A 23,708-nucleotide genomic window follows, 5' to 3' on the forward strand; every position below is an offset into this window, starting at 1 on the left:
CTGGCTGCAAGTATTCCCTGATGTAATTATGGAGTAATAGCTGAGAACTCGATTGTAACCAACAGTTAGTAGTTTGTTGCTAACAAGGCAAACATGACAAACAATTTTGAGGCAATTATTGTCATTACAAGCCACACTCAATTGTTCAAGGCAAGCATAATAGGAAGTGACAGTTGTGCAGCTGGGAGGATGATGCGGGAAACAAGATTGTTCTCTGGTTGCAACAGACCACTCAGACTCTAACAGAGACTCTGCTCAATGCATAATTCATGTTTAATAATATTTTAGTCTCCAAAGCAAATTACAGTATAAGATAAGAAACAAACAGAGACATCAAAAAAAGAACACAAGTTACTATAAGATGGAATAAGACACACAGAAGTAACATGGAGCAGGGATAAGACATTCAGCACATCCAACTCACATGATGCTTGCAACTAGCAAATGAAAATACAGTAACTCTACACATTAAATTAATGTAAAATTAATTAATTTGCTATGCTTCAGGATGGATGCTCATGTCCAAATCCCGTTTTGGGACCCTTGTATGATTAGGTAGGTCCAGCAGGAAGGAAGGAGTGTTCTCCATTGAGAAAAACTGAGGATTAATTTTTAACAAATTTGAGTTATATAGGAAGTCAAAGGAAAATTTTCATCTCTCATACAATAGAAGTGCTTCATATATCAGCTCAGTATTCTGATGACAAAGCAAACAGCAGGTGCCTCGTCAGCAGCCAGTCCATTAAAATACTTGATTTGCTGAAAATTCTACCCAGCTCTCCTTAATGATGTTAAGGGCTGAAAGTTTCTAATGCAGCTGCAGGGACATTTCAAGCTCTTGCCCAGGCTCAATACATTGTCAATGACATTGTAGCACTGTTCAAGTGTCATTACAGTGTCACTCATAGTGCCTTTTGCACCAATAAGGTATCATTCCTAAAGAAGCCATTAAAACACCACTGAAATTAGTTTTCCACTACTCTCCGGCTTTCTTCTTTTGTTTCACCATTTTCCTCCTTCCTTAAATCACAAAATCAGAATGTTTCGGGTGGAAGGGACCTTAAAGATCACATAGTTCCAACCCCCCTGCCAATGGCAGGGACACCTTTCGCCAGAATGCACTGGTTTATGCAAATAATAACATATCAAACCAAATCTGATGAGTTAAATCACCCTAGGTGTAGCTCCATTGAAGTAAAATAGCACTATGTGCCAAGTTCTCAGATACACTTTGACTCTGCTTAGTTGAAGACAATACTGATTTTTGCAGACAGAGCAACATATTTTAACTAACTCCCTGTCTAAAGAAACCTCTGTGATTTTGACATCTGTGAGATAACACATAGACTTAGAAACATATATGTGTGACTGTGCTGTCTTCTGCTTTATTCAGTAACAAAGCTGGTGTTTGCAAAAGGTGACAGATCGACAGCCGCAGAGAGAGGAGACCTTTGCTTATCCTCAGAGCAGATTGCCAGGCAGATGAAGAAGAGACCTTCCTCATTCTCTCTTGCCAGCTTGTCTCAGCCCTGGTCTTTGGGATGCAGCTGTGGTCCTCACTCAGCTTCTGCTCCTATGTTTTGTTTCCCAGAATAGGAGAAAGATAAAACCTGTTCATCCAGGTGGGCTTTCCTTTTCAGGGAAGTTGGAGTGAGATCACGAAAGACTACGCATAAGGTGCTGTATTCCTAGTATTACCTGGACATTACTGTATAGAATCATAGAATTATTAAGGTTGGCAAAAACATCAAAGATCACTGAATCTGTACTCCTTTTCCACTGCCATGAGATAGGCAGGTATCTTAGATCTCTTTCAGAAAGCTAGTGTTTATTGTTTCACTCTTAGTCATAAGAAGTGAGATTATTGCCCAAAATGTTGTAAATTTCAGTGGCCTGAGCAAGACTGGAGGGTCACAAAATTCAGTCATATGTCTTGGTCCTAGCTCAATTGTAATTTTAAATGATCTGCCGTTTTACCAAAACTATTACCTCACTATTAAGCAAATATTACCTTTTTCTTTGGAGTAAAATGCTTCTTAAGTTTGTATGTCTAATGTCTTCTATAATGTATAAGCATAATAAGTAACTCTACTAGCATTAAAACTTTGCTAGTATAGATGTACAGATTGCAAATAAAACCAATGAAGTCACAAAAAATCCCCCAAATGAAAAGGCTTTCTAAAAGTATATCGGATTGCATGTAGGCAAACTGAGAGACTGCTTTTGAGTTTATTTTTAATGTTAATATTTTAATATTTAATATTTTAATAAGGCTTTATGACTTTGTGTGGTAATTTCACTCTATCCCATATACCACAGAAATGTCAGGTGCTTTGTTTTAAAGACCTAAGAAGTAAAGGTTTTAAGTAAAAGACACCTAAACTCTGCAAACAGTTCAGCTAATCTTTAGTGAGGCTTTACTGAAGTCAAGTGGACTTAGGCCTCATACGAAACGAGCATATTTCTAAAACTTTTCAGTGCTTGAAATTAAAAGCACAATACCTATTGATGTAAATTGATTTTTTAAATTAATGTAAAATAACATTTCCACTGAAAAGTCTTAATTACCAACAAAAAAGTTGCCATGGATTTAGTGCTGGGAATCATCTGCTCTCATGTCAACTTTTTTACCGCTCACTTTACTCAAGATCAAGAGCAGGGTCAATATGTAGGCAACAGAAGACACAATTTACTCCACTATGCTCCTTCACCAATGGGTCTTCACTTTGGCCTTCAGTTTGTATTTGAACTCACATATCTTGCACTTCAATTGCTTTGAGAAAAAGAAAAGTCAATATTTTAAGACAGGGAGTTCAGATTACAGTGGAATAAAGACAAAAGCAGAATGAAGTATGACAGTACAACTGCTTCAGAATGGGAAGATAAATACTTGGTTGGACTTAGTTCAGAGAGGTAAACCAACAGCAAGTCTGTACCCTTGACAACTTAATCAGCTAATGTTACTTGTTTCACGTGAAGCCGTTGTGTAAAGATTACAGCTTCAATGCAGAAACCAGGTAGTTAGATGACTGACTCCAGTACTTGTATCTGTCAAAAACACCAAATGAGCGAAAGGGATAGTTAATGTAAACAGCCAGGTTTCCTACATCTATATTGTATAAAAGCTGGCAATTTGAACATGCTGGGGAAAGAGAACTGGCACCATCCAAGTGACCACAAACTCCCTGAAGGCATAATCCTCCATTTCATGACATTATTATTGCTCAATTTTCTATAAATTGAAAAAAAATATAACCAAGAAAAGCTTATTAGTAATCTCCACAGCTAAAGTGATAGCACAACCCCTGTTAAAGGTTGAATCCTGACATATTTTGTCACAGCTAGCTGCTAAAAGCAGTCTCCATATAGTGCCTCTGAGATGCAGTTCTGTATGAATATGTAACTATATTTTTCTAAAAGCTAGATTGAAGAGTCCCTCCACCTAAATCCAGACAAAGCACTAATATGTTTTAATGTACCTTAGTACAGTGAGAAATACTGAAAACAAATTAATCCTGCTTCTTTCGCTGAGCTACAGTCAAGTAGTCTCATCCCTGATTTTTACTTGATAGTTCACATAGTGAAAAACAAAACAAACAAAACAATGTAAAATTTATACTTAGCTCTTCTCACTTCTAGAGTTGTGCATGTTCTTAATTTCCTCTAATCAGAGTATCACCCTACATATCTCTCATGAACCACCACTGCACAGAAGCAAACACACACAGCTGTTCTGCACAGGGCTCCAGCTAACAGGCAAGGGCAACAAGAGTCCCAGGGTAGAAGCTCTTTCTGCTCCTCTGACAGATCTATCTAGAGGCCAGTTTTCAGTAAAAAAAAAAATCATTTTTTTACAGCTTGAACCACTAACTGAAAAAAAAAGAAATACAAGCTCCTTTATTTCCAACTCAGTTTACAATCCTTGCCTGCTGTCTGTAGTCTGAGATTAGGACACCTTAGGACACTGAGCTGTGGTGTGTCTGGGAAAGCAAGAAAATAGGAGCAAGCAAGGAGAGAGGGTGAAAATTTGCAATTTGCAGCTCTATTATCCAGCTGGCTGCTACAAAAAACACCTCTGAGGCACTGGTAAGCAGAGAGCTGTAGCCCACTACTAGCTGGGGAATGGACCAATTACAAATTAGAGATGCTTTCCTTTTCTAACTCCTCAGGGAAGAGCAGCAGCCCTTTTCCAAATCCCTCCCCATCCTTATAGCAGCCCTTCAGGTGCTCAGGATGCTATTTTCAGCCATTCCTCAGCAGGCATGACTCAAGGTCCTGTTATTTAAAAGTGTACAAAGGCTAATTTAAAGTGGAAACTGTCCTTAGCAGTATTGTGACAACTTCAGTACCACGGATACAATGCACCGATTCTCCCCACTTTAAATTTCTTCCTCAATTCCCTGTTCCCTTTCAACCTAATATTCATACAAGGAATATTATGAAGCCTCAGTCCATTTGCAGAGCCCAGGACTTTTGTGCAGTACCAGCACCCACCTACTGTGAGCAAATATGCACCTTCCATCCCTGTGTCCTCCTCCTCAGCATTTTTCTTACCTACCATGGCGTTTCTGGGTGAAGAAGCCTATTGCTTTCAGCTGATACTGTAAGTTGCTCTCATACTTCCCTTTGTTCTTTTTAAGTTTAAACAACTTAACCATGAGAAACAGGATGCAGTATTAGACTGGAAGACTTTCAGAAACCTCAGGTCAAATGAGCTCTCTAATGGAGTCCCAAAGACCAATGCCTGTTTAAAAAGGATGCAGGTATACCCTCAAGGGACAAGGGTATGAAAGCATCTTATTCCTTTTACATAGACAGTGTCAGCATTCTGATGCTCTGACAAACTGAACCAGAAGAGGAGCCTCCATCTGTCCCTCAGTGGCATGGCCCATCTCACTATTATGTTCCTCCAGGGTACATAGACTCTGTTTATATTCTAGTACCAAAAACAATTGAAATCCCTGGGAAAAAAACAATGGGTGACCCAAAATATTCTCATGCTACCTCACATGGAAAGCCAGGTGAGCAAAGTGAAAAAACACATCACTTTTAGGTACACCAGACCTGCCACTAATCTACCCCAGGCAGCAGTTTTCCTAATGATTCCCATTAGCAAATCATTCTCCCAAAGAGGGCATGCTTGGGGCAGCAGAAGACCTGTGTTGTCCCATTCTGCCACAGACACCATTTCCAACTGTGTGCAGAGGCAACCTTACACAACAGTAACTTTCACCTGCCAGAACGCAGCAAACACATTTCAGATGAGCCAAATGCCAAGTGTCTTTATGGACTGAATATGATGGCTGACATAAACTTTTATAGACATACAGAATGTTTGAGGGAAGGGAGCAAGAATCACTTCAGACACACAGATTCATGCTTTGGTGATGATTTTGGGGGGTGTATGCTATAATTTTGTATAAATTTGTAAAATTTTACAGTGCAGCCTGTGACAATAAAAGGAAGTTCATTTGAGATCCCTTTTATTTCCCCACCTTTCTGTTCCCACTTCCATCCCTCCATCCCTTATACTCATCTTTCTTTTCCGATCTTCTTTTTTCCTGCCCTCTCCTATCATTCTTCTTATGTCCCCCCTTTTCTAATGTCTTTCTGTTCCTTCTTCAGCCTCTTCTCCCACATCTGAAACGAGTGTTGGTCTAACTAGCCACACTAGGTTTTCTACCTAACAACAGCTAGCAAAGGAAAACCATGAAGCCAGAAGAGAACTGTTATTTCAAATCCCTCTATGAGCAGATGCTTTAGCAGAAGATGAAGGAAAAAATAGGATTGCTTTAGGAAGGTGTGCAAGTACCATCTGGGAGGAAGAGAAGGAAAGCTGAGAGATTTAAGGCCATTTTGTAAGATCACACTACCTGCAGTTCAAAGACCACAGTGCATTTATTTCCCATACATTTCAAATAGCAAGTGACAGATTTGTGGCATTTTATCATTCATACTTATGCTCTAATATGATTAGATGTGGCACTTGCATCTGGTTGCAGCAGGTATCAAGACATATATGACAGGCATTTCTTCACAGGTTACTGTACTGAGATATAGTTTTTATTTCAGACATACTCATGCACACAATTACTATTAGGAAACAATATAAATATGAAACATTGAGTATACAACCTCTACAGCACAGTATTGCACTGAAAGCCAGACACATAAAAATGCCACCTTCCTAAGTATCCCTGAAACCTCTAACTTAGCAATATTATTATATTAGCCCTGTGAAAAGTCAAACTTCTACAGGAACATGAACTAGCTTTCCATACATCATGTGCATCAGAACTGCTCCTTTAGTGAACATACATTGACAGAAATTAAGTTAAAGTTGCACAAATTTTGTGGTAGTTTGAGGACACACATACAAAAGGCAGCTGTGGTTAGAACCTGGCCTATCAAATTATCATAGACATCCTACTCCTTTATTTGTCCAGAGAGTAACCCAACAAAAGGTCCTACCCATGACCAGATCCTACCAGCCACTATGCACCACACTCATTCTCATCTAAATATCTCACCAACTAGCATCATGATGCACAAATTGCAAAGAATCCAGATTAACTGTCAAATCCCATATATTTAGTGTTCTAGAGAAATATAAGAAACACTTCTAAACTGGCACATATGATCAGGAAATTACCAAGTAACAAGTACAGGATGTCAATGTGTTGTTTCTAATACCAATAGAATAGACCTGCTCTTTGGATGTTGTGGATTCATGTCACTCACGAGCCCATGACTACAGACTGCCACAGTCTGTAGTAGACAGGTTACTTGTGAGCTCCATAACCAAGGAAAAAGTTCATTCCAAACCAGGCTAATCTAACTGTTCTATAACAAGGGCTGAAATCAAAGACTACACAGCTATGTAACTTCTATGCAAAGTAAAACTTTCATCTCTGACTAAAAAACTAGCTTTGTGTTGTAACCAAGAAATAGTTAACATTCAAATTTACAATGCTGTTCACTTCTTTTTCTCTTACCTCTGTTTCATTACTGGCGTTTGTCATTTTCATCCTTTCTTCTGAATATCACATCCCAGGTCCTATCTCTCAAATATTATCTTCTGTCACACTACTCTCCCTCCTTTCAACCAGTAAATACAATTTTTTCAGCTTTTTGGATTGCCTCAGAAAGGTTTGAGTTTCATTTCCTTTTATGTCTGTGTATGGTCACACACACACACACACACACACACATATATATATATGGTAAAATAATAGTACTTCATATATAATGGTTGAAGCACTCACCTGTTGCCTAAGCAACAAATAAATTAGCCTGCAAAAAACCCAACTTCATCCTCTTCACGCTGAGATATAGGGAACATATATTTCAAATTACCTAATGAAACACCATGAAGAAAAGGACACAGCAGGTACTAAATGAAAGCATAGAGTGGGAAAAAAAGGCAAGGCAATGCTGCATATTCCATAGGAAATGGGAGCCTTACCATCCTGCTGGCCCTGGAGGTTCTGAGGACTTTGCATTCTCTCCTCCAGATTTGAGCTGAGGTCAGAGTTCACAGCTGACATCCTAGTTGAGTCACTCATATCAAACTCATCACTTTCTATAGAGCTTTCATCCTGCAAATGGAAAGATTCAGAGACTTGTCAGAAAACATCATACACTCTTCAGACTATCAGTTCACTCTCCTTCCATTTGTTTCCCTCACTCCTGGTGTGTAGTGTAATCATGCTAAATCTTTGTGTATATAAGCAAACAAGCAAAACACATAAAGAAGAGCAAGGAAAACACTGCATTATGATAATATGACAAATGCAGCTTGTTCAACTATGAGGATACTACATTACCCCACTCTCCTAACTGTTTACACAGTATTTTTCAAAAAAGTACTGGTAACTAGAGACCCCATAAGTCCTTGTTATTCAAATTAGATTGAGGAGACCTCTCTACATTTCCTGCCTGGAATCCTCTACTTTTCCAAGTGAGATCTGCAACGCTGTGAATGACCACTGTCCTGGTTGTGGCTGGGATAGAGTTAATTTTCTTCTTAGTAGCTGGTACAGTGCTGTGTTTTGGATTAAGTGTGAGAATAATATTGATAACACACTGATGTTTTAGTTGTTGTTAAGCAGTTCTTACCCTAAGCCAAGGACTTTTCAGTGTCCCAAGCTCTGCCAGTAAGCAGGTGCACAAGAAGTTGTGAGGGAGCATGGCCACAACAGCTGACCCAAACTGCCCAAAGGGATAGTCCATACCACAGAACATTGTGCCCAATGTATAAAGTGGGAGAAGTTGGCCAGAGGGGGCCAATTGCTGCTGGGAGGCTAGCTGGGCATCATTCAGTGGGTGGTGAGTAATTCTATTTGGTATCACGTGTGTTTCTTGGGTTTTATTCCTCCCTCCCTCTCTCCTTTTCATTACAATTAGTAGTAGCAGTAGTAGTAATAGCAGTAGTAGTAGTATATTTTACTTTGTTTAAATTATTAAACTGTTCTTATCTCAACCCATGGGTTTTTACATCTTTCTGATTTTTCTCACCCATCCCACTGGAGCAGGGAGGGGAGTGAGTGAGTGCCTGCATGGTACTTAGTTGCCAGCTGGGGTTAAACCATAACAACTAAACTCACATTAAGACATTTCCAAATGACAACTTGACCTAGTAAGAATCCAATATCAAATTCCCTTGTCATGATGTCACCCTTACACTGTTATTCTGTTTAAAGAAGCATCTATGAAAATTATACAGCTTATAACAGTTCTGAGCATGGTCAAATGACAGTCAATGGCAAACCAAAGTAATATAATCACATGAGAATCATTGCAAATTTATTTTACATTATACATCTTTAATATGATTTATCCATCAAGTTTAATTACTTATGTCCCTAGCAGCTAACTGGGAATGATAACAAAGGGTAAAAAGTCAAAATCCTGATCATTGTCCCCATTTATAAAAGCAAAACAGTTTTGGACCTAGTCCAGAAAATGTTCAAACAGTTGTTTGACTTCAGTTGCTTCAGTCCCAATGAAGTTCATGGATTAAAAATTAGGCATCCGCAAGTCTTGCTCTGTAAATTGCTGAGGTAATGTACAAACCTAAGGTGATATATTTTCAGTAACAACTTTGCTGAGATGGTTACTCCTGTTATGAAGAACAGTATTTTTAAGAACTTAGAGAAAAATATGTCAAATAATTTTGTATCCCCTGAAGATCAGTTTAAAATATTTCTCCAATTAATTTTTTACATTTTTTTAACAAAACCAGAACTGACAGAATTCTGACTATTTTTCTGAGTTGCTCACCAGAACTGATATAGAAAAACAGCATTCTTTAGAATATGATTTACTATGTACTTGTTATGAACTGGTTACTACAGATGTGAATATAGCTGCTTACTTCTTTCTGAGTGTTTAGCCCTGTAAGTTCCTCTCCTGAGTCTCAGCAATGTTTTCAGTTTGCATGGGCATTCCTCTTGTTTTCAGAAAGCAAGTTCCCTGCAGTCATGACTCACGTTAAATTGGGATGAAGCACTGCCAAGTGCCATTCAGGAGTAAGAGCAGGCCAACACACAAGGCAATGACGTTCTGCACCGTCACACCAGAACAATGACAATGAAATAAACATACCTTGTTCTCAAAGATTTGTGAAAAACTAATTGGAAGAGTGAGGACTTCTCTAGCAGGCACCTATCTGTCTTGCCTTACATAAGGAAGGAGCACCCCAGTTACAGCAGCAGCAAACACCCAAACACCGCCCTCACAGAAGAACCATGGTGCCTCCCGCCCCAGACAGACAGGGACAGGGCACATGCAAGCTGGTTCTGAAGTTTACAGAAAATGAACACTGCTTGTTCGAAGAGCAATATAAGGAAACAAACGCCCCCAGACCTTCTGGAATGCTGTGCCTCTATTAAAACTCAGGGGTATTTCTCATTGAATCCTGCAGGAACCAGCAAGCAGCAGCTTACATTTTTCAATTGTGAGGTCAGGCAATTTTCATGTGCTCCCAGAAAGGGAGCTCTGGTTGACTCTTGCATAGGTATAAAATGACACACATAGGCAGCTTCTGTTTGCCTCAGGCACTCTGCAGAATATCTCCACCTCGCTTCCCAAACTGTGTATACATGTATCTGAATCTTCATGGACACCCAAGCATAGGAAGAAAAGCTGCATCCTTATACTAGCTGCAGCATGGCTCCAAATTCCCACACAGTGATGAATTCTTCTTTTAGATGAAGCCTGTTTCCCTTTCATCGATGGCCTCAGCTTAAAAATGTTGAATCAAGAATGAGAAAATTAGGAGGCTTTCAGTCATTGTGCTAGCTAGTTGTGGGATCCGAGTTTACTCCTGTCTCAATTCCACCCCCTCCACAAGAATACAGATATGATAGATGAAACCTTGGAAACAGAGCTTTTCTACAAATTCAAGCATGTTTTTTAAGTACATGAAATAGTTTGAACCAGAAATCCTGCTGCTTTGCTACAATATTTTCACTGTCATTTTGTTCTCAGGACAACAAAAGTATGGCCCAGGGAAAAAAGCAAATCTTGGCAAAACTCTGCATTGAGAAAAGACATAAGGATTGTCCTGAGAACTTTTCTTGTGCCCACTCTGCCCTGGAAAAGACACTATTACTAAAACATATAAAAAATTACTTCCATAAATCCAGTACCATAGGCATTTCATACACAGTAACAACAGAGCTCAAAACTGAGCTGGTCAGAGGAATACCAAGCAATGGTACTTCCTGCTGCCTCCATATCATTGCCACTGGTTTGTCTAGATGAAAAACTAGTTTAACAAAGATTTCAGTCATCAGATCAGAAAGACTACACCAAAACATTCAGGCTGTAGAAGCACTGTGGCAGGTGGCCCTGATGCAGCATGAGCATTTGACCTTATTGTGGAAGTAGCAATTCTCAAAGGGAAGAAGTGGAAAAACCAAGGAGTCATTTAAGTCCTAACTCTACTGTAGGAATAAAGCTTCTTCTCTCCTGCTACTTGAAACCCTGCTGCCAGATCCTAGAAAAGGGGCAACACATAATGTGGGACTCAATAGGAGGGAAAGACGACCAGGATGTATTAGTGCACGAAGAACTTTGAGTTGGGAATCTCTCCCTACACACTCCCCAACTGAAAAACAAAAAGGCAAAAGCCAGAAAAGGATCTTGATATTCTAGAAGAGTGATGAAATCCCCATTCTATGGACTGTTGAATGATTCATGAAATCTCCACCGATAGTCCATACACACTTATTAGGAAAACAAATCTGGTTGACTCTGCAGAAGTTGGGAGTCAGTCAGGGTCTTGACATAATTCAGTCGCTAAGTTTGATTTTGAAGGTCTTCTTTATTTAAAAATGTAGTCAGGCAGAAAGACAAAGAATGCAGAACTGCTTTTTGGCTGGCACATAGCTGAGCTTCTCTTTGGCAGCTCAAATGGTAAATGAACAAATTTTTAGGAAAATGAGGTTGTTACAAATAATTCAATAGGTGCCATTCATTTGATGAAGCACTTCTTAAGATGTGGAAAAAATCTGAATAAATCAGAAAGAAAATTATTTTTGAGAAGAAATAAATATAATTCAACCTCAATTCTCTCTGAAGAAGCTTGATTCTCCATCTACTTCTCTTCCATCTTTTTTCTCTCTTTTTATTCAAAATTTCAAAAGCAACCCCTATTCTTACTTATTAAGGTTTTTACCTTAAAGATTTCAACAGAAAACCAAACTTTAAAGATTTCCGGTTTTACCTCATCTTGTTGTGAATTTAGTAGCTGGAGCTTCATGTGTTTCATATAAGCCATAGTAATGGGCATGTTGTAATCAATCATACTGGTCACCAAAGTTGGAGGTTTTCCATTATCTGCAACAAAAATAGTTATTATGCATTATACGTTAATCGTGGAGGCTATGTCAGCCTACTCTGCAGTCAAAGTCAGACTGTTATGTCATTTAGTTCTAACTTTGGTATTTTCAATCCCTTTTTAGGCTGTACAGATGGAAGTCTCCCAAAGAAAAAGAAAAAACAAGTTCAAACCCTGAAAAGTGATGTGTTCTTCTACCCAAGTGACTCCAGCACATACACCCTATCTATTCCTTATGCTTATGCCCCAATATAAACATTTCTATAGCAAAATAAATTGTTTCCTCCAGATAAAATCATCTTTCTATCAAGGGTGCATATGGTATTACACTCCATCCTTAAGTGAAAGCAGAAGATTCACTACCTTCCAATTTAAGTAAATGAGATGATCTGACTTATTGAACTGTTCCAGTCTACCAAATTTTTATGAACCCTCACTTAAGCTAGGAAAATATAAGTGGGTATCAGAAATAAAATTACTTTACATCCCACTATTTGACACTAAAACTACCTTTATGATCCGCTCCATCTGGATTTAAATGCATTCTTTTCTGGCACTCTGAGCAGCTCATTAGAAATCGTGTCACCGCTTCTCTCGGTAGGAAGGCATAGGTCTCTGAAATCTGAAATGAATAACAAAATATAGGTGTTATTATATAAGCTGATTGAACATGATTTAACAGAACTGATCATCATATTTCCAAATAAGGCATATTATCTTTTAATGCCAGGAAGCACAATGAAAGCATGTTCTGCATACTATGTAGGATTTCAAGAAACATCTATCCAATCTGCCTATTTATCATCTAATGGCTCCTAACAGTTGGTACTGAACAAAATTCCACTTATATCAAAAGGAGGGTTGTTTTGTTTACAGTTCTTTTCGAATTCCTTTCAGCAAAAAGATTCATACATAACAGCCACCCTACTGTGGAATGTTCTAAAAAAAAGTTGAAAAGAGACCTCTTTTTTTATGCCAAAAGAAGAAAGTGCTTGGCTTCTGTGCTCTATATATTTTTGTTGTAACAATACGTAGACAGATATAGGACTCAGCAATGACAGTTTCCTTACTATTTTAACTTTGTATTTAAATGTTTTGTGAAAATATTCTTGGAAAGCTTGTGATTTTATACTATGGAGTAAATATGCTATTTTTACTAACAGTTACAGAATTTGGGAATCAACTGATTTTAAAGACTCTGTTTTACCTGGAGATACCTTGAAAAAATTTTAGTTGTTTCCTGGTTCAACATTATCATTCTTTCCAATCACATACTCACAAGGAGGCATCAGTGGGATTATTTTTCTTTTTTGAAAGGGGAGAGGAGGAAGTAGTTACTGCTGGTTTTAAAGATTGCATTCCCCCCACCCCCAAGGATACATATATCTTTATAGATATCTTGCCTTGCTGAGAAGGACCTGGAAGTTGGTGCCAAGATGAAAATGAGCTAACAGCATACCCTCTGATCACAGATAAACTACATTTCACACTGGTTATATTAAGTGTATGGCCAGCAGATCAAAAAAAGTTATTGTCCCTCTCTACTCAGTGCTGGTAAGAAAGCAGCTGGAATAATGTGCCCAGGTTTCCCCTCACACTTCACAGTTCCCCTCCACACCTGAGGAAAGCTGCTAAGAAGCAGGAAAGGGCTCTGCAGCAGGCCACCACAGCAGCTTTGACCTAAAGGAAACTTTGAATGAAAGGCTGAGGGATGTTCATTTGTTTCATGTAGGTTATGAGGCCGAGAAAGATCTAATTATAGCCCACCACTGCCTGAATGGGAGTTAAAAAACTGTAGAGAAAAATTCTTCAGAGTGTAAAACCACAAACAACAGCAACAACTGTGGCTTGAGACATTCAAACCAGACATCAACAGAAAGCTGTTCCATCGCACTGGAACAGCTTTACCAGATGGGTTAAGTTGGATAAAAACATTCAAACTTTGATGTTTTCAACTCAGTAAAAGACAAAGCCATGGCTTTTCCGTGATTCATTATATATGTCGATGTACATACACTGAAGAGTGCAAGTGTTGTAAGGAATCTCAAGCCTTTCTTTTCCCAACTAAGGTGGTTATCTTGCCATGGAGATAATCCTTAAAGAAAGACAAAGTCCCAGCAAGAGAGATTAAGAGAGTCAATTGATAATCTGCTTGTACTCCCTTACTGTTAAACCTACAGTGGGATTTGATTTCCTATCAAGCACTAGGCTGATGCAAGTCTGTAGGAAGTACAGAAGGATGGAGATGGGATGTAGGAAACTGCGGCTACAGAAAAGACCGGATAACTTTCTTTAACTGGATGTAAATGGGATTACATACAGTCCAAATCACTCCTGCCCCTCACAAGGGTACTAAACGGAGGAAGAATGGTCCATTTGAACTCTCTTACATTCTTCCACTCTGCTTGTCACCTACTTAACCTGTGTTGAAAATTAGGTTTCCTAAAACTCCATGGACCAAATTTATCAGTTGACAGTATTTTGAAAAATAGGCGCAGTTCAAATTAGCATATGTTGATATGACATGTGTCATGGCAATACATGGAAATGGTGCACTATAAAATTGGAATGCAAATGATACCATCATGTTTATAATATTGCTGTTTAGGTTGTTTATTTTTGTCGTTTTCTTATATATCAGAAATCTTATTTTGGGAGGAACAAGGGGATTAGTGTAAAAGCAAAAATTGTTCTGTGATTATAATTGGCAAAGATATTTTTTGGGCCTGAAACAAATAAAATTACAGCATTAAATGAAGCCACTTTTGAATGGGAGATCCTACTAAAAAATGTATTTTCAGATTTTTTTTCCCTGTTTTTTATGCCACACAATAGATGCTTATTTACCTTTCTAAATATGAAAACACTCTTTTATGGAATCTTAAAGAAAGAACTAAAAATCAGATGAAATTTAGCATTAAGAAAATTGGTAAGTGCGCATACACAACAACCTCTCTCTTACAACATTTAACATGTTTAGCACTATATTGAAATTAATGGAGCCTACCCATGGATTCATTAGTTGCCTGCATTTCATAGGAATGCTCCATTTATTATAATCAAGCATCTCTGTCATAATTCCAGTTCTGCTCAAACAAAATGAAAATCTTCCATGGAAACCAAGCGGGCTAAGGCCCAGATTTGATAGGTATGCTCCACTGACTATAAGAGAACCAGGTTTTATAACTAAATTTGTCCACAGAGCAGATGCTAGTGTCTCCAACCTCCCACTGCAACACAGTTTTAAGGATGCCCTTCCCTAAATAACATCAGATTTCATCAACTTTCTCCCCTGTTTACTTTTTAATTTGAATCAATCACTTATATTCCTAGACTTCAGCTTGTATAAACTGGCATAACACAATAGGAATGATATTAAAATAGATACATAGGGGATATAACCCACAGCTTTCCTTAAGTCATCTTGCCTGAATATACAGGGGGAAAAAGCTCTTTCCAATTTTCAATGCCAGAAAGCTTACAAATTGCCCCCCTCGCCCCCTTGCAACTTCAAGTCCATAACAGTGCAGACTCTTTTTTGTCTTTCTCATTACAGAACAAGATGCAAATAGCCACTCGCTCCCTCTGGCCATGCTCTGAAACCAGCTGTAGTCAGGAAGCTCTCTAACCAAAGTAGCACAAGACTGAAGACAAAATCCTATACATCACCTCTCAGCAGAGTTTACCAGCTTGTGCACAAGACTGGACAGGTGCAGTTCAAGGAGCTGGTTTGCAAGTGTGTATTTCAGAGCACAACCTGGAGGCCTATGACACTTTTTAAGTAACTATATAGAAATACTTTAGTGGTCTGACCTCATCAGGAAAAATTGTTTCTGTCCTCTATTCTATCTGAAAGAATGCACTAATGACTCAGTCCTTACCAATGCTGTATACTCTCACTGCCTTCATCAGCCCTGCTTCTAGCTGTCTTCTCGAGGCTATTAGCTACACAAAATATATAGCCAGACCATCTTATTATAAGTATACTTTTTTCAAATACAAAGCTCTAGAAGTATCCTTATAGGATTCCTTATTCTTACTAGTGCTTTTACTGCACGTTAGTACATCTTCTGCTGCTTGTAGAGATGTGTTATCTTGTAACCGGATGTATTCTGTATCACAAAATAAGCAGATTCTAGCAAGTTGGTATTGTGCACTAGGAATAGCTCTTACAGCTTTTTACATTGTAAAGGGAAAAATATATTAAGAAGAAACTAGGCCTTTGGAGTATTAAGCAAAGACTGCAAAAATAATACAGGGTTTGTTTTAGCCTCGGAAATAACAAGATAAGAAGCAAACATTTCATAACAATACAGTCCATGCACACCTTCATTTATCTTGTTTTAACATCGAACTGAGAGGAAAATAATGTGAGTTGACTTCAGTGATTTCAGAGTCAAAACTTTTATGACCTTATTTCACCATTCCCAAGAAGTCTATGATACAGATTTTGACATGTATGAACCCATCCAAAACATCACCCAGCAATGAAGGCCTTTCTAGACCTGTTTACTGGATCCCATGAAGTGCACAACAAGGCAAGTAATCCACTACCTGAGCATGTAATCTGATTTACATTGGAGCTAAGCAATGCATGCCCTAATTGTCTATGGGAAGCCTATTGCATTCCTACTGCATCACTGCAGGCAGAGAAAATGGGTAATATCTCCTTTATGCTCTCCAATATTCAGATGATTTAAGTGCAGAATGTTGTGATGATGTAGATTTCAGAGCTACATTTTTATTTGGAACGTTAACAAGTCCTAAACTGAAAGGCAGATTTTAGGACACATATGGCAGAACAGGAAAGACAAGTGTGAGGAGAGGGAGTGAAATTTTGCAAGTGAACCTATTAACCCCTGAAGAATTAACATGGAGAATGCATGTGTAGTCTGGAAAGATGTGTCAGAATAGAGACTTTGTGTATGTGTTTGTATTTTTTTAATTAAGGAGGGTAAGGGGGAAAAGATGATCTAAAGAAGACTTCCAAGAGGAAGGAAAGAGAGAGAGACGATAGAGAGTGAAGATGGTAATCTGTCCTGGGCCCACAGCCATCAAGCCAGGTGGCAGAAATTGGTTTCTTGATGACAGGAGGGTGAGCCAGCCAAGGAAAGTCCTCTCCTTTCCTCAGCAAGAGGTCAGAATAGAAGACTGACATAGAAAAGCAGATATATTACCTCTGGGAGTTTTATCAAGAGCTCAGTACCCTGCTATACTGGGGAAAATGTTGTTCCTTCATGTGCTAAACTTGCGCTTCACAGCTCCCTTCCCTTCCCTCCCCATATAGCAAAAGTCATTTTCTGTGAGGGAAACGATGGGAAACGCCTGCTAATGGGACAACTGCCAGGACACTCAAGACTCGCCCTTTGCACAGAAGCAAGAACAACCCACAGAGTAAAAGTGCACAAGGCTCGGCTGTTTCATCATGCACACAAGAACGGCAGGGATGCAAGAATTTAAGCATGTTTAGGCCCTGCACAAACCTCAAGTTCTTCTCATTCTCCAAGGACAAGGTCTGCCCTATACAGAAACCAGCCAGGCTCCAAACCTGCTTTAGCCCTGTTTGATCAGGAAGGAAATGATGCTCAAAGGGGACTCACAAGCTTGTTCTGTTTTGGGAGAGAAAAAGAGTGACCCCATGTTTCACAATGTGAGGAAGGCTTTTCTTAGGGTGACAGGAAAGAGGGAAGCTACTCAAAAGCTTGATCCCAAATCAAGAAATGTTTATTACCACAAGAGCTGGATGAAGTACAGGACCCCAGATATTGCCCCACATCCAAAAAAACTCCTGTTGTGCCTCAGATGTTACATATTTATGTAATATCTATGTGATGAGAGTCTTGCCTCAAGCTACTTTCCCTTGACACATCAATATCTTCCCCATGTTTTACAACCCTGCTTCTCTACCAGCTCAGCAGCTCGGTAGCTTTTTTTCATTCGTGAGTTGGGAGTCTTATAAACTGACCCATTTCTCCTTCTCAGACATCATAGCCCTCACTCACAACTCAAGTTCACAGCTGTAACGTTTCAAGGCTTTGAACAGCGACTACTCAGGCTCAACAGGCAGATATTAGATCATCCTTCACAGGTAAAAAGTAGAATACATATGTAGAATTTAAGGTGCTTAAGGTAGCTATGAGACTTTCACAAACAGTTCTCAGCTAGATGATGCACTTAGTTGTGGGAAAATGTGTCCAGATGTAACACAGAAAGGTGAGGCACCTACTCAATCGTTTAAATGAATGAAAATCTAAAACCTTTTTTAAGAATATTAAACAAAGTAAGGAAAATAAAATCTGCTCTGAAATATAGGGCTTGATCAATAAATCTGGCCTAACTGTAACCAATACCTGAGCCTGAGTGGTAGCATAGACATTTTACATCTTCAGTCTCATCACAGACCATTGGTGTTTCTTGAAAAATGTAATAAGGCAATTTTTTCCTGGTTTGCACTGAATCACAGAGTTCTTCTGACAGCTTGAGCCTGTTGCATTATGCTGCTACTGTAGCCACAACTTTTCCCACTTACTCCCACCTCTGATATACCCCTTAGCACTCGTGTTTAAATTGTAGACATAGCTGAATAGTTTAAATCAAGAAATGTAGCTCTACAAAGGCACAGAAAGTCTGCTATGCACTTGTTGCATGTCTTTCCTAATACAACCAGTTGGATTGTTTTCCTTGCTGCCCTGTGCATCCTCATCCCCACTTTAATGCCATGCCTTTCAGGGCGGGATGCCTATACAGAAATAACTCCCTCAGAACAGAAAGTGAAAAATACTATCCAAAGCAATGCAGTTCCTCTTGGACACCGAGCTGTAGCAGCAACTGCTAGCAGAGATAGCCCTATGAGAATCCTTGGTACTTTCTCCTGACCACGTTCCCTGCATCAACACATTTCACCCCACCTCCTATGGAGCCTGGTAGAGGACCCAGGGGGAAAATGCACAACAAACAGTGACCTGTTTGGGCACTTCTGCTTTCCTTGGCCCAAGGAACATGCTCTTTTCACCTTCCGCATCTTCCTAGTCACCTGTGCCCCTGCTGAGCAACTGCCTTGGCCAGGCCTTGTGTCACATATCCTGCCTTTGTGAGGGAATTATCTCCTAGATCAAGGCCCTCAGTGTTTTCCCTGTTTGTAAACTTCCCTGGGAACCAGGAAAATAGTTGAGATTATAAGCATCATATTAATTATTTCTTCAGTCTGGCAAACTCCAGATACAATTTAAAGTTCTTAGTTTCGTTTCACATATATAAGTCATGCCTGGTTTTTTGCTGGTGTAGACCTACCTACAGTTATGCTGGCAAGGAACACATCCCATCAATCTTACCTTGTATACACATGAACTGAGCACAAAACCTACCAGTTAAATAGGACACTCGCTCTCTTTCGCGTATTTTCAAAGTTACTCTCCCACATCATATACACAGACTTCGCACAATTCCCTTATGATGTTTTAGTGCGCTAAAGAAGAGAATGGGACCTTATTCTAAACTTAAATATTGAAGAACAGATACTTCCTTAATTTATCTATAGGGTTTGTGTCAAAAATCCCAAAGTTTGATCTTGGTACATTGCTGCTCCAATTAAAACAGAAGGGTTCCTTTTCTAATATGCTGTTCTGTAAGAGGTACAAACTACCATATCCTGTTTATCTTCCTGCACAGCTCTGCCATAGGAAGTCCCACACAAATCAATCAGTTGTAAAAGTGCCATTCATTTCCACACAGTTAACATAAACAAGGCAGTGCAGTTACAGATTCACTAATTGCATTTGTAAGCTGTTCTGAACACACTTTCAGAGACACATACTGATGTATATGAGCACTCCAGCACCCAGGATGACTCTATAAAAAATTAAAAAGGCTCTAGTTATTCCTAGTTTGTTACTCTATATAAATGCAAACAATTGTTAATTAAGTCACCTTTGATAATTTCATTACCCTTCCAATCATACTTGACTGTTATTAAAAATTTTGAGTGCAGGAGGTTCACTTCTGAAAATAGAGGCTCACACATATATAAGCAAATTATGCACTTGAAATCAATACAGTGCAATTCTTAGGGCTGTGCCATTAACTTTTCAGAAATACTCAGATACTGAAAATCCATGACAATATTTATGGACTTCAGAATTTAGCAATTTTGTACCAAATTGTGGTGGTTTTCTCTCCATAATTTCTTTGTTAAAATGTTTTGGTTGTCCAGTCAGAGAACAGAAGCAATATGACCATCACATGCCAGAAGCTATGACTAACAAATACTAGTTGCAGCATACAGTTTGTCAACCATCTCTTCTGTAAAAATTCTTCACTCAAACTATTTGGTGAATACTCATGCGTGATAAATACATGCAGAGATCTCAAGGATGATTAACTTTTGACATGTGAATAAAGAAACAAGACTAAATTACTCTTGTTCCAAATTCACTTAATAAAATTAAACACCACCAAAGTACTTCACTTTGATTTATAAAGCTTTTAGAGTGTAACATTTTGTAAGACAGTAATCTGAGATATTACCTTTTTCCTCCTTACAGTGCCACAGAGAAGGTAGATGCTACGTGGCTTCCTGGAACAGACTGGCACTACAGCTCTTAATTTTTAGTAAAGGCATTTTAATGGACAGGTCCAATAAAAGGAGCATGCATTTCCCCAGATGGTCTGGTAGAGTTTGAGGTCTGTTTACTTAATCTAATTCTTACATCAGGATAGAGAGCAAGAATTGAAATTAGTTTCTTCTGGAGTCTTTTTTACATTTTTTTAAATCTATGGAATTCTTTCAAAATTATATATGTGAATCCCATCACTGGGAAATATGACTCAATGCCCTTAATAAACTAATACACAATGAAATCAATGCACAAATATTGCAGACTTCGATAATGACACAAACTTATATTTGGGCATCCTTAACAATGCACAGGTTCACATCTCAATTGCAATAAAATTGGTATTCAATGAAACTACTGAATCTGCACAAATAGTTCTCCTCACCAAAGTTACACTAGTTGTCTTTCATGCTGTTCACAATAAACAAATTTCTTATCTGACCTGAAATCATAGGATTCTTACAGTAGTAAATATTACACTTGGCATGTATTTGTAGGATGATGACTTGAAGTATTGTATTTCTGGTTGGCAGCATTCCTTACATTTGTATATTATTCTACAAAGTTTGTGACCTATACCTTTGAGCAGATTACCGAAGTAAAACAAAATAGAAAGAGAAAGGCCGATGGAAAATATTACTTTTCTAATGCTTTCTAAAAGAGAACAGCAAGTATCAAAATGGCTGAGGTGCCAAATGAAAATTAATTTAGACAGTTTGTGTTTGTTCACCCTGAAATAACACTCCAAGCCTTACAAAAGCACATCCAGATGAAAGATGTTTTCATATATCTATCTTAAGGTCAATACCACTGGGAAAAAATCATAAGAAATTTAGCCGAGAGCTTATCCCACAACAAACCATCTGAAATAGCCTATAAATAAAACATCTGTGAAGGGATTCAAAAATACATAGAAAAGACTGTTATATAGGTGAAAAGGAACAGTAATGGAAAAACAGCTATTTCTTACAGCTAAAATTTAATCACAAACCTGGAGTTCCCCTACATTTTTGTGACCCCTGATGAAAAACAGCTGACATAACTGCAGGTTGTTTCTAAGATGAAGAACACTGTGTTCAGGGTGACAGGACACCTCAGGATCCTGCACACAGCCCCCTGCCAGCCTTGTCCCACTGGGACAGTAGGGAGAGGTATCTCAGATGCCTTGCACCCTGGCCAGGGCTGCGTGATGGGCTGGGGGCCCCTGCTCTGCCACTCTGGGTAGCCCCTCGTGCTTCATCAACTGGAAACAGCTGGGCATGTGCATCAAGATCAGCCTCTGAGTGTTCCTGGCACTATCACAGCCCTGCACATGGAAGGCTGGCTATCCAAGACCAGGCAAGCACACACGTTTTAAGGACCTTGCAAGAGTGTAGCAAATGTTTCATTAGTTCTCCATAAGAAAATAAAGTGTTATATTTGTGTCGCTAACACAAAAGGTATTTATCGCTATTTTAAGGTAGTGACTGAACTGATTAGGTCAAGCAACAACATGCAATTAAAAATCTTAGAAACGATAATTTTTCTCTATTCAGTCAGTTTATTCAGGTGTGACAGCTGCCCTCTCAATACTTCCCTTATTATACTATGTAGCTTTCCAGCCCTTTGAATTTAGAACATGTACAAGTTTTCATACCATTAAACCATTAGTTATACTTAGTCTGCAGCTGTAAACTATAAGGCAACTTCATTCATATGCTGAAATAGAGCAACTCATTTTGACAAGTTGTGGCAATACCTTCTAAGTCTTTTTTCACACTTCATCCTTTTAACAACAATTAACTAAGACAGAGTTATTAGAGAAATTGCCAAACCATTATGAAATAATAAATTCTTTTCTGGTACCAATGAGAGAATCTCTATTTAAGTCAATGGATCTGGCCCCTGTTACACAGAAAATGTAATTTCTAAACTATATGTTTTCATGCATTACTGAAAGATGACTGAAATCAATTTGAGGGTGAGGGTTGCAGTACTAATAAAGTTGGAAAAAAAACCCAAAACCACAAATCTCATGACATGTGACTAAGCCCAAATAATTCACATTCTTAGAGACTCACGTCCACTTTTAGTTGTTTTTTTACTTACTGCTTTATACGTTCTCTTTTGTCCAGCATGTTTTCTGATTTGTTCTCCATTAGGTCCAGTCTCAACATGCATGGAATAGATAATGTCAAAGAAATCTTCTACAACGGCCACCCGCCGTAAAGACAGCTTCTCGTCTACACCTACTCCATCCTGAAATGAAAAAAGAAAGAGAACAGAAAAAGTAAGGGAGACAAGATGAATAGATAAATTATGATAATTATGGAACAGATTCATCTTTTTTAGCAGGGAGTTTAAAGCCCATCCTGCAAATGACCGACACAGTATTGTAGAAAAGCCACAGAATCAGAAGGATCACATGGACCCTTGCGAGCAGTCTCTTTAGCCAAGTCAAGGCATTTAGCCTCTTTCACTCTAGTTTTTAAAAAACAAAACAAAAAGTATCTGTGCTTCTTTATCCAAATGCACAAACAAGATTCAAAGGCAGAAGCGGTCCCAAACACATGGCACAAAAATGCATTATGTGGTTGTTAGTAAGGACGCAAGAGTCCTTTTATCCTCTCATTCCCTTCCCAGTAAATCTGTGCCTAGCACTTCATAAAGATATTTAATAAAAGGTTTTAATTCACAGAGCTGACTGTAATTATGAGTATAAAGGAAGTTGTCACAAACAATTTAACCTTGCAAAAATTGCTTGAAGACATACTACATGAAGACACATCACACCATGAGGAAAAGAAAGGGATGTTTTTAAAATTTGATACTTTGCACACAGATGTCCGGTTGGAAGAACTGACAGAAACGTGAGGACACCTACCATCTGATTTTTAAAACTCATAGTGTTACAGTAGCTAAAGACTTCTAAACAGAAACACTCTCCAATGTCTTTCAAATTAATCAGTGCAGTTCAGTTCCCACCTCTTTAATAGGACTGTCCATATGAGGTTTTATTTGTTTTACAGCTGCCTATGGACTCAGTTCCAAAGAAGGGGCAGGAACTGGGACTCTTGTTTTTCCAGAACAGACATCTATCAAGCAGGCTGCATTTTATAACGCAACATCAGTATATGAAGAATAAAATAAGAATGGCCAATTCACTTGTACTCCAACAGTGTACTTGCATTTAGATCTCTGGAAGCAGCAGTGTAACCTAATCTTTACTGTGTATTTTAAGCAATAAGGGTGCTCTGAGCTTAATATATTTG

At 38.6% G+C, this 23,708-nt stretch overlaps 1 protein-coding gene across 6 annotated transcripts in view; it reads right to left on the reverse strand.

Annotated features, from left to right (window-relative positions):
- Positions 1–23,708, reverse strand: part of NOL4 (nucleolar protein 4) — a 188,289-nt gene that overhangs the window by 130,706 nt on the left and 33,875 nt on the right. For all 6 annotated transcript variants that reach the window (XM_027638831.1, XM_027638830.1, XM_027638833.1 and 3 more), the window contains 4 exons: positions 22,546–22,695; positions 12,356–12,467; positions 11,732–11,844; positions 7,466–7,598 (listed from right to left, as the gene is read on the reverse strand). In XM_027638831.1, the coding sequence (XP_027494632.1) occupies positions 7,466–7,598; positions 11,732–11,844; positions 12,356–12,467; positions 22,546–22,695 (508 nt within the window). The remainder of the gene's footprint in view (positions 1–7,465; positions 7,599–11,731; positions 11,845–12,355; positions 12,468–22,545; positions 22,696–23,708) is intronic.

This window comes from Corapipo altera, unplaced genomic scaffold (genome assembly GCF_003945725.1).
Source record: "Corapipo altera isolate COAL_440 unplaced genomic scaffold, ASM394572v1 49, whole genome shotgun sequence".
Taxonomy (NCBI): domain Eukaryota; kingdom Metazoa; phylum Chordata; class Aves; order Passeriformes; family Pipridae; genus Corapipo; species Corapipo altera.